General features: G+C 41.0%; 1 protein-coding gene across 6 annotated transcripts in view; it reads left to right on the top strand.

The window, feature by feature from the left end:
• Positions 1 to 588: 588 nt before the first annotated feature.
• Positions 589 to 14,790, top strand: part of CCSER2 (coiled-coil serine rich protein 2) — a 51,914-nt gene continuing 37,712 nt past the window's right edge. For 2 of the 6 annotated variants that reach the window (XM_081913545.1, XM_081913547.1), the window contains exons 1-3: positions 589 to 870; positions 9,087 to 10,538; positions 12,982 to 13,184. In XM_081913545.1, the coding sequence (XP_081769671.1) occupies positions 9,134 to 10,538; positions 12,982 to 13,184 (1,608 nt within the window). In that variant the 5' untranslated portion in view covers positions 589 to 870; positions 9,087 to 9,133. Of the gene's footprint in view, positions 871 to 2,014; positions 2,092 to 9,086; positions 10,539 to 12,981; positions 13,185 to 14,790 lie in introns of all 6 variants that reach the window. The other 4 variants (XM_081913543.1, XM_081913544.1, XM_081913546.1 and 1 more) reach the window with 4 other exon arrangements.

The following is a 14,790-nucleotide window of genomic DNA, read 5'->3' on the forward strand; positions in this document are numbered from 1 at the left end:
CTTCGTGACCCCATAGACCAGAGCACGCCAGGCACTTGTCTTCCACTATAAATTAGACAACTTTATGTTTTGCAGTTAGCTGGGGGAATATCTCATCCCACACAAAGCAAATGGTTATTGGATTGTATACCAACTTTAACTCACGAGTGGACCCATTGGAATTAATGGACTAGGTTTGCCATGGCCATTAATTTCAACGCATCTACTCTGTATCTCAGCTAACAGGTTGGCCGGCTATCATCTGTGTCATGTATGCACGAGCTAGTTGAGATTCCTGCCTTGCAGGGGGTTAGACTAGATGATCCTGGGGGTCCCTTTCAACTCTTATGATTCTATGGACTTTTGGATCAAGCCACCGGACGAACGCTACGGCCGCCGGTTTGAATTTGGGCGGGAAAAGCCGTTGTCGCGGGGAAGGGGGGCGGGGTTTCCACCTTCGGAACGTCGGGATTGGGCCGAAGCACGAGCGGCGCGCGCATACTCCCTGCCCAGTAACTGTGCTGCGCGAGACAAGTGATAGAAAAATGGGCGGGGGGGGAGGAGTAAGGGCGCAGGGCTACAAAGCGAAGCGGCGGCAACAACACGCGTGCGCACTGCCTGCCGCATTACGTCAGCGTCAGCTGTCAGCCGCCGCCGCCGCCTCAGCGGATGGGGCAGGAGGCCGGCAGCGAGTTCCGGGGCGTGTGCATGAAGGGAGGCGGGTTCCTCGGAGGACGCTGGCCGGTTGCGAGCGAGCGAGTGAGGGAGAGAGCGAGAGCGACCGAGGCTGCGACCGCTAATCCCCCTTTCCCAACACTGCCGGTACGCTGAGGGACGCCGGGCGAGGCCCACCTGCAAGGCGCTGCTCCTCCCTCCCCGCCTCGCCCTTGGGTGAGTGTCAGCCGCGGGTGTGTTGAGATGGAGAGTAAGGAGCCGGCTGAAAGGACGGGGGGGTTGTGATGAGGAGGAAGGAGCCGGGTCTCCCCCCTCCCCATACCCTTTCCAACATCCTCTCCCGCATTGTAAGGTTGGGGGGGGCAGCGAGGGGCCTCCCTGCTCGTGGGCTGAGTCAGCGGACAGCTGGTACCTTCGCCCCATCTCTCTCTCTCTCCCTCCCTCCACGGGGGGGGGGGGCTTCTGACCTCTCTTCTCTCTCTCTCCCCCCCCCCATCTGCGAATCTCGTGGTTCTTCGGTGGGCGCGATTGGCTGCACGGCCGTGTGACTGACTGTGCAAGAGACGGACGAAGATGCTGCATCACCGTCGTGACCACTAGCCAGCTCTCTCTCTCTCTCTCTCTCTCTCTCTCTCTCTCTCTCTCTCTCTCTCTCTCTCTCCCCCTCCTTAAAGAAAACCAGGCTTAGGAGATGCTCGTGTCTTGGAGAGAGAGCGGGGAGGGCGGACTTAACCGCTGCGTCGGGGAGCAGATTTGCTAACCCTCCGGTTGATGGAAGGAGGGAGGGAGATGCCTGGGCTCAAATCTGCTCGGAGAAACGCCCTAGCTCTCCCCGGGAAGTCTTGTCCCTGAGCTTTTTGGGGACTCCCTAGTTTATGCAGGTTGAGGGAAATTCAGTTTGTGCTTGCTCATGGTTGCCTACAGCATGTCTTCCTGGATTCAGCCCAGGCCTTGAAAAGAGATGCTGGGGAGACCTGGCAGGAGTCGAGCACTGGTCCTAACTGCAGGCCTTTCTCAATCCACCTTTGCTGGCTTGAGGCAGGAGGTGGCCTTGCGGCAGTGTTTCCTGCCTACCAGTGTTCCTGTAGGGGTGTCCTTTTTATCCTAGGGTGGGGGCAGTGTTTGAGAAGTGTATGTATATGTGTGTGTGGCCAGGTAACACTTCTACCGGCTTTAAAGGCCGGATGACATCTCCATATTGCTTAAAAACAGACAAAGGCTGCTGCTTCTGTACCTGGGCTGGTGACTGAAGGAGTGCTACTGTGTTTATCCTCATTTCAAACATACAATGACTCATTATAAGCTTGTCCTGTCAGGGAAGGTAATATTGAGTGTCTTTCTTTGTTTTCTTATGTTTCAGACTTTGAAGCTCTCTGACCTTGGGCAAGTCATCACTTCTCAGCCCATTCTCTCCTACTGCTATTGTGAGGATAAAAGGCACAATGTTTGTAAAGCACTTTGCAAATGGAAAGTGATGTTGAACTAATAATTAACAGTATTTAATTTTTTTCCCAAATAGTTGGAACATAAGTTCACCATTCAGTCCATTTGAGAGAATTTCTGAAACTTGAGAATAACAACATTCATGGTTACTTTTTCACACACTCAAATTCTTGCCACAGTCTTCTTTTCAATGGTTTTGTATGACTAGCTCCTTTTCCCTTGACCTTCTCTGCTGTCTTGTCCCTTCTGCTTCCTGACAGCTGGTATAAGGAGAGGGGTCAGACAGGCGTTGAACAATTCAATCTGTTTGGGAGAGACGGAGGCTGAATTCAGCTGACATGGCAATCCATGGATTGTTTTTACATCTGAACCCATGTTTGCTCGCTGACTTTGTGTTTTGGGATATAGGAACATTGTTTTAAACTGGTTTGCACTGGCAAGCTTGCCCCAGCTGGAGTTGCCATTAAGTATGAGTTCACAGTGCAACAGCCTCTTGAGACTGAGCAGCAGCCATAAATGTAGTTTGTTGATGATTTGTGGAGCTGGGAGTGAACTTATGAAGATAAGTGCTAAACAGTAAATGAAAACAAACAAGCAATTCTAAACCATGGTTTGCCAATTTTACATTTGGAATCACAAACTGTGGTGTGGGTTATTAATTATAAGCAAAAATATTATGCTTGGATGTATGCATAGAAGGCAGTATGATTTTATCTCTATTGCCGGTCTTAAAAGGGGAGAAACCTCACTTTGGTAATCTGGTGAGCAGTCTCTCAGGTTTCTCACAGTGGATTGACATTCGGCTGTAACCTCTAAGGGCTCATCCATACAAAAGCTTCCTGCACTCCCATTTGGCGCTAGTACACAGTTGGAGTTGATTTCAACTTACTGAAACTAGAGAGGGTAGATTTTGTCCAAATATAGAGAGTGTCTCTCTGTGTGTAATTGGATCTCCTCGTTTGTCTGATGTATGTATTTTAAAAAATATTGTTGGATAAGTAAATGATTAGAAATTGTACAGGACTAACAGCCTGGTCCTCTGTAGAGTTAAGTACACCAAAGCCTATTGAAATTGGTTGGATGGGTCGCTGACTCAGCATAGATTGGGTTATAGTTCTTTAAAGGGTTTCTGGTTCCTAAGATGAGAGTCTCCCTGGGTGTGGTCTGTGCAGCCAGGTTGGTACTTGAGCACTGTGTCAGAAAGCAGTAATGATAATCATTGCACAACTGTTAAAAGCAATTAAAAATACTAAATTTAATTTATTTAATGTCATGTTCAGAAGGTAACAGCATGGATAGATTTCTACTACTCACAAACAGTAGTTTCCTTAAGTTACATTATTAATAATACTGAGCTGAATTCAGCTAACCCCTGATCTGTTAGCAGGTCAGTGCAATGACTCCCACTAGTGTAGCAGGACTCCCTCTCTGCTCCCCCAATTTACACTGGAGGTCTGGGAAAGCCCCCAAAATAGCATGCAGTGGGAGGAGAGGAGAAGTTGTTCAGTTGGGCAAATAGAAATACTTGTGCTGACAGAACAATCTCCTTAACATTGTGTTGAATTCCATCCACTTTGTCTTAGTGGCAAGAAGGGTAGTTTCTTCATTGTTGCCCATAAGAAATGCTGTTAATGTTGCTGAGTATAGGTTTTGAAGTAGTAGTCTTCAAAACAATGTTAATCTTTAATATTTCTAGGAAAGTTAAGAATTATTTTAGAAGTGTCTCTTATGTCTCTTAGCATAAGAAGGCATACCTCTTGTATTAGGGATATGGAAGTCTTTATTTGGTCCCTAGAAGTAAATATTGTAGTTCAGATTGTTGTTTCTTTTCTTTAGAGGATCAAACAGAAGAAGTTACAGATGGAATCTGGGCTGTCCGTTAGCCTCTTTGAAGGCTAGCATCATTACTCTTTCTAATGATTTGCAGTGTCATCTGGTGCCTAGCAGTTCTTGGCAAGTTCCATCATGAGATGAGCATTCACATTTTTCAGGATGTAGTACATTAATAACATTTGTAATTCTAGGCTGTAAAATTGTAATAGCAATAGTAACCAAAAAATGAACGAAATAAATGAAATTTAAAAAGAAAAAAGGGTTGTTGTGTCACAAAGCAGCCTTTCTCAGCCTTGTCTCCCCAGATGTTGTTGAACCACTGGTCTTGCTAGCTATGGATGATGGGAATTGTAGTCCAACAACATCTGGAGACCCAAGGTTGAGAAAGGTTGCCTTAAAGGCTAGTGCTAGGATTCAGTCTAGCACTTGGAATCTAGTAAAAGAGAACATAATATGCAACCCAAACATTCATGAGGAACGCCATTCCCTTTCTCTCATCACCTTTTTCAGGACAAGACATCAACTGTTTGTTGTCTTTGAGCATTCCTTATGGTGTGGATGTTAGCTGTGCCAATGCAATATGTTCCCTATTGCCCACAATCCAGATTTAGTTTCTTTGTGCTCAGTTCTGCTTCTGTGAATATGTTCAGGCAGCATGAGGAAAGCCATGTCTGTACAACTCTTGACAGGGTATTTTTGGGATATGGGCAAAAGATTCCTCACTATAAGTGTAAGGAATCTCTACAGATGGTGAGATCCTACTCTCCTTTGCTAGCTGGCCACAGTAGATAATCCATATGGTTGATATCTACTTCAGAAATATATCAGTATATATTTTATCTGAGTACCACTAGCAAACGGTGCTGTTGAACTGATATTGAAGAGAAAATGAATGCAAATCAAGAAGTACCAGGTGCTATAAGTAATAATTTCGTCAATTGTAATGAGTTCTGCATTGCTTCAAATGATTCCTTAATCGGGCAGGAATTAAGGCCCATTTGGTCCAAAGCAGTGTCAAATGTAGCACAAGACAGTCCTTGTAACCAGATCTTACAACATTGCCCAGGTGTGTCAATGAGCAACATAAATGAGAAGATGGAGACAACGTGTGATGTCCCATAACACCTTAAAAGCTATTTTAAAAAACCCTGTTGATATAATACATTTGTAACAAAAGTGAATGAGAAGTAACTGATTCTGTCTGAAAGCTTACCTGCTTGATGGTTAGTGACTGAGTGTCTCAATTTTCTGAACATAATATGATAAACCTGTTCAGTTGTTCAGGGTTACCTTTGGAAAAATGCTAATATAAAACATTACAAACCATTGAGTTCTTGGCTGTTGTTCTGATGAACCCTTCATATATAGTTAAGTGCTTATGTATCTCCCAAATTTGAAATATTAAAATACAAGACTGTCTTCAAAGGACATAGGAGAAACAATTGTGGGAAGAGGGTGTTTCAAGTCAGGGTGCTACCGTAAAAAATGCCCTGTTGTATGTCCTGAGCTATGATTTTTAGTGGGGGCCACAAGCAGAACCCCCTGCTTTTTGTTGATTGAGTTGTCTTGTATCAAGGAGGTGCTCCAGCAGATATTTAGACTCCAAGTCGTTAAGGCCTAGCAGCCCACAGGCAGATATTACCATGGTTTTAAGAGCATTGTTCTATTCTCCCATCTTACTTTCCCAGTTAATAACCAAGCAGCAGCATTCTACACTTGCTACAGCTTCTGGACCATTTTCATGGTCAACCCCACTTAGAGTTGCAGTAATCCAAATATGAGGTCACCAGAGTGTATGGCACTCATGCCAAAACATCCGTTCAGGAACAGCTTTAGCTGGTGAGTGAGCCACATCTGGAAATAGGTACTCCAAGGCCCCCTGAGCCTCCATTGACAACATGGGGTTAAGGTGTGCCCCAAAGCTACCTACATGCCACTACAGGAGGAGTACTACCTCATCCAGAACAAGCTGTTTCACCAATTCCTGGAATTGAGCTGCCTGGCTACACTACCAGCATCTTATCAGCATTCAGTCTATAAACTTAGGCAAACAAACAGTGTACAAAAGTTAAGGGCTACTCTGCTCTTGTGAATCCCAGTGAAAGTTGTAATATCACTTTCTCACAGGCTTATTGGTAGTTCCTGTATAATTGTGGGGGACGACTCCCAACGTCTATAAGCATAGAGCATGATCCAGCTAAAGTTAAATGGATTTATGCCTGCTGCTGGAGGATTTCAGCTGTTGCCAGACTCTCCCATTTAAACTGATAGTATCTAAAGATGCTTAATATTGGCCAGATTGTTTTATCCAAAATGTTTAGTAGACATAGTTCAGTTGTAAACCTAACCTCCTATTGAATTTGGTCAGTGAAGATGTTGGTTAATTCATATTTTTAAATAATTCCAATCTTACACTGCTATATTCAGTATAAATTTATAAAGGTTCCCTGCCTAGTCAACTGTTGTTCTTCATCACAGATGTTGACTGTTTTTGTTGATCATAGATGTTCATCGGAGATCACCAGGCAAGTGGATGTTTGCATGTGTCAAATTATAAGTGCTAGGATTCAGTAGTCCATTAAAAAAAATAAGTGTTCTGTCTCTGGGTTGCATTCTAGCAAAGTCTAATTGGGTTTAGCTAATGCTGGAACACTTTTCCCCATCTCATAATTAAACTTACCGTGCAGGCATCAGCAGCAAACTATATTGTAGTTATTGTACCCGACTTGATTACAGAATGCTGCAAATATTATTTAGTTTTTCTTTGTGTTTCTCTTTAGCAAAGGATTGTGGAATAGCCAGTAGACTTGTTTCCCATGTTCCATTGTAAAATATGTATCAGTAACACGTTAAACACTGTAATATATTGATCTCAGAACTTCATATGCCTCATAGCACAAAAATAATGATTCACTTTTTAAAAACAATCTATTCCCGCTCTATGTTCAAGTATGTTATCAGAGTGCTTTAACAATGGAAGCACTACCACCCGAATAAGCACAAGAGAGAGTACATTAGTGAAGGATAGGGGTGTTAAAGCTTCACTTAATTATTGTTTGTTTCTTTGTATCAATCAAACAGAGATAAAACTTAGCCAGATTATATTTGTATGGGACCAACTTCCCAGGCAATCATAATAGTGATTTTTAATTTAGATGGTTAATTTTGGTCAACAGCATGTTTGGAATTATTTACACACCTGGTGGCTAAGGGTGAGTAAACATTCCATTCTGATAAGTTTGAAAGATCTCCAAGTACTGGCTCTGGTATGGTGACTGCATCTTTCCTTCCCAAACTATACTTAAGGTGCACCCAGCATAGGTAACTGACTGTGGCAGGATGGAAAAAGAGTTACTGTCTTGCTGACTGGAAGAGGAGACGAATGAACCTTGCCTATATCAGTTTTTACAGTGCTACATTGAAAATATGGCTTTTTCATGTGGCCTACATTTCTCATGAAAGAATGTAGGTCATAACTAGCTGGAAACTAGAGTACATACATTGGATGGCGATTGATTTGACTGTTCAGTTGTTACTGTAAGCTATTTGTAAACTATAGACTTCTTTAATATTTAGATTTTTAACGTATAACTGAATGCATAAAGCAATCCATTAAGGTTATTGGATCCCTATTATGTGCTTTGGTTATAAATGTTTTCCTGTGGCAGTTGATTTTTGTACACTTGCTATAAGAGCTTATGATCAAAGCTGATAAGGATTTATAGAGCTTTGGGTGACCCATTTCTAGTTCAAAAATTACTTACTAATCTAAGTGAAATGAAGTCAAAGGTAGCAAGTTACCAGTATAAGGAGTTTCTACTTATTAGATATGAAGGATAGCATTTAGCTGTTTCAGATGCAAAAAATGCTGGCAATGCCTCAAGCATGGAGCAGCCCAAGCTACTTGCTAGGGCAGTTTTATTTTATTATACTTGATGTATGTGTAGTTTTGGTACACACAGCAGTAATTATGTTACCATTCATCGTAAGCCCTGAGCTCTTGTGTACACAAATAAAAAAGTGTAGAATTCAAAGTCCAGAAATGAAATTTAATGCATGCATATTAACATGATAGGAATTCTTAAGAGTGAAATGCTTCCATTTTGTTGTCTCCTTAGTTTTGCAGTTACAAACAGTAGTTAAAAACTTATCAAGTATGGTACCCAGGCCTCTCATGACATACTCACTGAACACCTATGGTATTTTACCCATTTGCGTACACAGTGAAAACATTAAACCTTAAAAAGATTCCCTAACCAGGGCTGCCTTCAGATGTCTCCTGAAGGTTATTACCCATCTCCTTGACATCTGGTGGGAGGCCATTCAACAGGGTGGGTGCCCCTACCAATAAGGCCCTCCAAAGTTTCAAGCCATTTTCAATATATGGAATTAATACTTTACAATAATATTGGTAGATTAGATCAATGTTGCCACCTTATACATCATGTTCTGGGCTTGTATTCACAGAAATGCCTTTATTCTCTTTCAAATGGAACAGCTGATCCTGCGCAATATTTGGCTTCTGTTTACAGAAAGTGTTTCTATCTATCTGCCTGTGCTCTCAACAGCTTAGATATTTTGTGGATAAATTGTAACTGTTGCTATGGAGTTCTTGGAAATACAAAATATAATCTTGAGATAACAGATACATGCATCAGTGTGGACTCTTGAGCAGGTAGCAGTGCTTACTTGGTGACAACACTTGATATTAAAAGTGTATTGAGGTGACATTTGGAAAGATGCTGTGGGCAATGATTTGTATTGGCAGCAGCCCACAGGATGGCTTCTGAAGAAGTTGGATATATGATGCATTTTGATGAAACCTCCCATGTTTACTTCAGATTTATCCCCAGATCATCACCCTTTGCCAACTTTATTATATTTGTGAACTAGTTCCTACATCTGTCTTCTCCGCTTTTCTAGCGTAACTGTGGTAAAATTGCATTTGGCAGATTTACATGGATCTCTTTCTGAAATACTTGTTTCTGTGTAAGAAGATTCTATTCATTGTAAATGTATTTGAGTTGTTTCAGTAAACAGATAGTTGCTCATTTAAGGATGTCAGGTCAGATTTATACAATACACTGTGTATACACTCCGTAATCATGGTTGTGCAGTTAACATTTTCATCTTTTTCTCTTTCTTTCTCTTTCTAGAGTCAAGTAATGTTAAAGGACAATATCTCATGGAAGGACTATAGCTAATGGAAGAGAAAAGTCATATCAGGACATCATTGGTTTCCAGGTTACCAAAGTATGGAACAAAACCTGCTGGAAATATGCTACAGACCATCCCAAATGGGACAGCTGTTAATTTATCAGGGAATACTCGGAGCGTTGACAAAGGTTTTGGCAAGCACAATGGCACTATTCGTATGTCTTCCTTCTCTTTTAACTGGCGAAAATCAAATAAATACCAACTGGGTGATCAGGTCAGCAGTGAATCTGACTCTAGTCATAATTCCAATGAAAGGCTGACAGATTCTGAAAAGTGCCCTCAGTCTGAAGGAGCAGTTGGTAAAGAAGTTCTCAGGGTGGGTTCAAGGAACACCTTGTCAAAACTAGCTAAGCAAAACAGCATGTTTGTGTCACCTACCGACGAATTAAACCAAAAGGCTTTGCCTGGGCTGTCTAGTTCTGCTAAGTACAGTAAAAGTTCCTTGTTAGGCAGAACTTCATTTTCTGGACTTCATGCTCCAAAATCACACTTGAATGGAATTTGTGGGAACCGTTCAACTATAGGCTTGCAGAGGAATAGAGGTATTTCTACTGCCACCAGGAGCAGCTCAGGGGAGAGTCTGGCAAAATTGACTGACAATGATAAATCTTGTGAAAAAATGGTTAGGTCACAAAGCTTTTCACATTCCATTCAAAGCTCTATCTTGCCCCCTGCAACCCTAACTAGGTCACACTCTTTTAACAGAGCTGTGGATCTTACAAGGCCTTATCAAAACCAACACTTAACTATTAGAGCATCTCAGAGGTCAAATCTATTGTCAAGAAGTGCACGGCAGTTGGATATGCCCAATGGCAATGAATCATTAAGATATGGGTTTTCTAGATCATATGCTGCTTTAGCTCCCCCTGGTTTGAAAAAACAACCACTATCCAATGGCTCTGGGGATGCACCTTCTCTCAGATTTAGAACAGCTCGTCCATCTTTATTGAAGCCAAGCAACCAACATTTGGGGAGAAAGATACCTGTGGATGGCAACACAAGTAAAGATGCTGAAAACTGCGCAGAAGACTTGATTTCAACAAATAGCAGTGGAGGAGTTGATGCAAAAGGAATGCAAAACAGTGAAAGAACTGAAGATGGAGAAACTGTACATAATAATGTAGATAAAATTATTAGCATGGATGGCGATGTTGATGAAATATCTATATCTTCCTTGTCCTCTTCTGAGAAAAATGATCTGAGCGAAGACTTTAGTGATGACTTCATAGATCTAGAAGATCCCAACCGACCAATAACAATTCAAGAAGAAGTGGTTTCTGTTCAAGAGCTGGAGCATGGCAATGGAATACCACTAGATCAGATTTTGTCTCTTAAGAAAAGTGAAAGATCCAACTGTAATTCTGATGAATGGCTGAATATACGTGTGTCTGGTAAATATATGTTATGTTTTTTCTTTGAAAATGGGAACCTAAGCTCTTACAGTATTGTCACTACTATTTTGTCACCTAATAGTGTGCATTAAATTTTTTGGTTAGATTATAAATAACAAATATGTGAAGAAGTCTACCAATAGGTTTTATTGATTGTTCAAAATTTTATTAGTTTTTCTAATAAAGTTTTAGAGGAAAAAATAAGTTATTTCTTGGACTTAGGTGCTCTGGAGGAAGTTTTCCCCAATGTGTTTTGTCCACAAACACATTATTAACTAGTTCTATATACAGTGGTACTAAGAAACTTGGCTCTATTACAAAACTATTTTTAATTGTCCTAATGGTACTACCAAGCAGCTAATTTGTACGTCTCCTCAAACAAGGTAACTATGAAGCTGTTCTACCATTGATTGCTGTTCATCTTCCTGGATTCTTAGTGCCATCATGCTAGTAGACAGTGTGCAGATGCAAATTCTGTGTTAAAATAATGTGCCTGATCTAGCCAAATTTGACCATAGTTTTAAGTCCTCTTTAATTTGATGGAAGAGTAAAAAGCAAATGCCTAGCTTGTGCAACAGTCTAACATTTGTGGCAGAAGAAACTATGGCAAGCTATCATTGTTATTATTTATTTGATTTATATACCACCCTCCATCAGTTATGTCTGTTTTGGAAGGGCTAATTTTAGAAAGTTAAAGTCTTGCCTCATGTTCTCTTAGCCATGTTTTGCAGCAAAAGAAAAATAGTTTATACTATAAAACACTGTGAAACTATGAGTTGAGCTGTGATCCTAGAAGTAAATTAATATCAGTAGGTTTTGGTATGTTTGCTTTATAAATTGAACAATTTCTTAGAAAGTGTTGACAGATGGAATGCTTGTAGTTGTGATCAGAATATAAGAGGTAATCTGTATCTTTATTCCAACAACAGCAAGGGTCAAGATTCAAGGACGGAGTCCTGTTTCTTCTCCTTGGTTGCGTCTGAAATTTGAAAAGAGGAGACAATTGACTTCTGCTTACTCTAGTGGAACATATAAAATGTTTGCAACATGAGGTTCCATCTAGTTTGAGAGGAGGTTCTGAACAACAGAACAGCATTTGCTAATCTGCCAATTCTTACTGGAACTCATGACTAGGTCCACTTTCTCAGCATCCAATGTTAATACTGTGTTTTAATTGTTGTAACCCACCCTGAAATATTGGGGTGAAGGTTAATGAAAATAAAAATAGTAATTATTAATAATAACAGGAAAGAACTATGTAGCTAAGTTAAGTTACAAAGTATTGTGAGCTTGCCATTCTTGAATATGTTTTCAACATTGCTGGCTGACCTGCTTTACAAAACTCTTAAACTATTTGCATTGGAATATTTACTTTTTAGAAATAGTACAGAGAGAGAAGGCATGTGGGTGGTGCTGTGGTCTAAACCATAGAGCCTAGGGCTTGCTGATCAGAAGGTCGGCGGTTCAAATCCCCTCTTTTTTATTTTATTTTTTTAAAATAATTTTTATTAACCGACCAATCAAATCACATCACATAAGTTCTGAATTACAAAGCCGAATTTTATATTTTTTGTTGGGGGGACCCATATTTCATGTTCCGAAGGGGATTCCAATCATCTTCTTGCTGCTGCGTTAATATCCACAAATCTGTCCAAATAATGTTCATAATTCTATCCAGTCCTATCTTGCTGTTCTCACGTCTCATCTTGTTCGTATATTTTTCTTTTTTTCTTTATGATCTCTTCTGATAATCTCCTTAAGCAGGTAAACACCAGTTATAATCCTGTGTGAATTTTCTGTTCGTCCAATCATCATGTTGAGATGGTATCCATATATCATCACTTTCATAAGCATCCAGGAGCGCCGAAGTCTGCACAAGGGCTTTCTGCCTAGTGCCCCCACCCCCTCAAATTCGGGGGTGGTATAGGGCACAGCAGGCAAGGGCAGTCCCCCCCACATGCCACCTCGTGTGGGTCGGAGAGATGTTATTGTCAGCCATCTTCCGATGCGCCCCTAGTGGCCCCCCGGCGGTTCAAATCCCCTCAATGGGGTGAGCTCCCATTGCTCGGTCCCTGCTCCTGCCAACCTAGCAGTTCAAAAGCACATCAAAGTGCAAGTAGTTAAATAGGTACTGCTCCGGCAGGAAGGTAAACAGCGTTTCCGTGCGGTGTTCTGCTTCGCCAGAAGCGGCTTAGTTATGCTGGCCACAGGACCCGGAAGCTGTACGCTGCCTCCCTCGGACAGTAAAGTGACATGAGCACCGCAACCCCAGAGTTGTCCGTGACTGGACCTAATGGTGGGGGGTTCCTTTACCTTTACAGAGAGAGAAACTGAGGCGACTCTTGATAACTGCACGTAGGTAATGCAGTATGTAAATTGCAAATTTTGAGAGTTTGTGTATAATGTTAACTTGTTGCTTTTGCTTTTGCTTTCATTTAAATAGTAGATGACAAGAGTGAAAGTGCAAAACATCCTGCTGGGAGCAATGTGATTTCCTCTGACATGGACTACAGAGCTGGCTCTTCCTTTGAGCTTTCTCCATCTGATAGCTCTGATGGAACCTATATGTGGGATGAAGAAGGGTTGGAGCCCATTGGAAGTGTCCATCCATGTGGAAGTTATGATTCTTCAGAAATGAATAGTATAGTAAGTATAACTTGCTTATTATTATTGGGATAGTATTCAAAAGCAGTTAACTTTCTGTAAGGCTCACAATAGCCTAGTTCACCTGCAACCTTAAATTATAGTCTTAAAACAAGACTGCTTTAACAAAGATGAATGCTTTGCTGCTCCCCTGTTCCTAGTTTGACATTATGCGCAACCTGAGATTGCGCTGATTTGATAGACCTTGGTTTCTGCTCTTCATTTGGGTTTGCACATGACAAACCAAGCTTTGGCTTATTTAGTCTCCCAGTGACACAAGGGGTAAAATGCTTGTGTTTATTTAATTAGAGTTTAACTTAAAGGGAGTATGGCATCCTTTGTAAATAGGCAACCCACTTCTGATGCAGGTGAAATGAGACCATTGCAATATTTTGTATTATGCTCAAGCGCCAAGTCTTCCAATATCACATCACAATTCCAATATCACAATTATATTTGAGGACAGTGACTTTTTTCCCCTTCTTCTGACTATCTGCTTTAAATCGTGAAATGATGTAGAAACAAGTTCTTGCTTGCAATTTGATACAGTAAGCCTGCAACTTGTGTGCTTTTAACAAATGTGCATTCAGCTTTATGGGTGTGACAATTTTTTTAAAAAAAGATGGTTGGGGTTCCTGGAAAAATGACTTGGGTAACCCCACCCTCCATTGAACCCAATGTTTTAACTACACGCAGTTTTGCTGAAATTCAGTTTTTAAAGTCATAACCAATTGAACAGTAGCATGTTAATTTAAAATCTGGAATTGTAGATTGGAAATAGTTGGAATCAGAGCTGCAGGTTTTCATTATTATTACTATATATTTATACCCCATCTTTTCCCCTGGTAGGCCTCAAGGTAGTTTAGTCACCTGAAGTATGTGCTCATAAATATAGCAAAGTAATATATGATGCAGAGGATATTTTGTATCTTCATGAATGGTTGTCTGCATTTAGCAAACTCTTCAACTAGTGTCCTCACTTACGTGAACATGAAACAGAAATAAAAGCTTTTTGGTCAGAACAGGTATTGTAGAATTATTTCCATTAAGAAACACTTGCCACAGTAGCAGTTGCTTCTGTTGTTGGGATAGGTAGAAAGTGGTATTGGGTTTAGAATTGAGGAAGAATAAACTTTTTAAATAGCCCTTATTGCTGCAAGGATATGCTGAAATATGTGTGGGGAATGCCAGCTTATATTTCAGAAGCTGAAGAAATGCTAAAATTTCCCATGCCTGGAGGTGGGCTTCATAGTCTGGAGAGCAGAATGGCTTTACATAATCCAGAAAATGTGCTTTTGTTCAGTTTGGATGCTGAATTTGGATTGCCTAGGTTGAGAATTGTAATTTAGTGAAAAAGTAAATGCAACTCTGAATAGCTCTTCTAAAGCAGGGTTCTGATATCCTGCTGTGAAAAATTTCACAACTTCCAATTGCTTCCTGCATTTGTTTTTTAGTGGTTATCTCCTTGCATTCTGTGGTTACAGCTGCTTCATAAGGCACTGTGCTTGTTTCCTCTTACCACAGGAGAGCTTCTAGCTGCAATTGAATGATCTGCTTGAAGTTGCAGATGGGCTGCGTTGTAGCTGCCTTTGGCTATTCATCAAAGAAA

Source organism: Podarcis melisellensis, assembly GCF_964234715.1.
Source record: "Podarcis melisellensis genome assembly, chromosome: 5".
Classification (NCBI taxonomy): Eukaryota; Metazoa; Chordata; class Lepidosauria; order Squamata; family Lacertidae; genus Podarcis; species Podarcis melisellensis.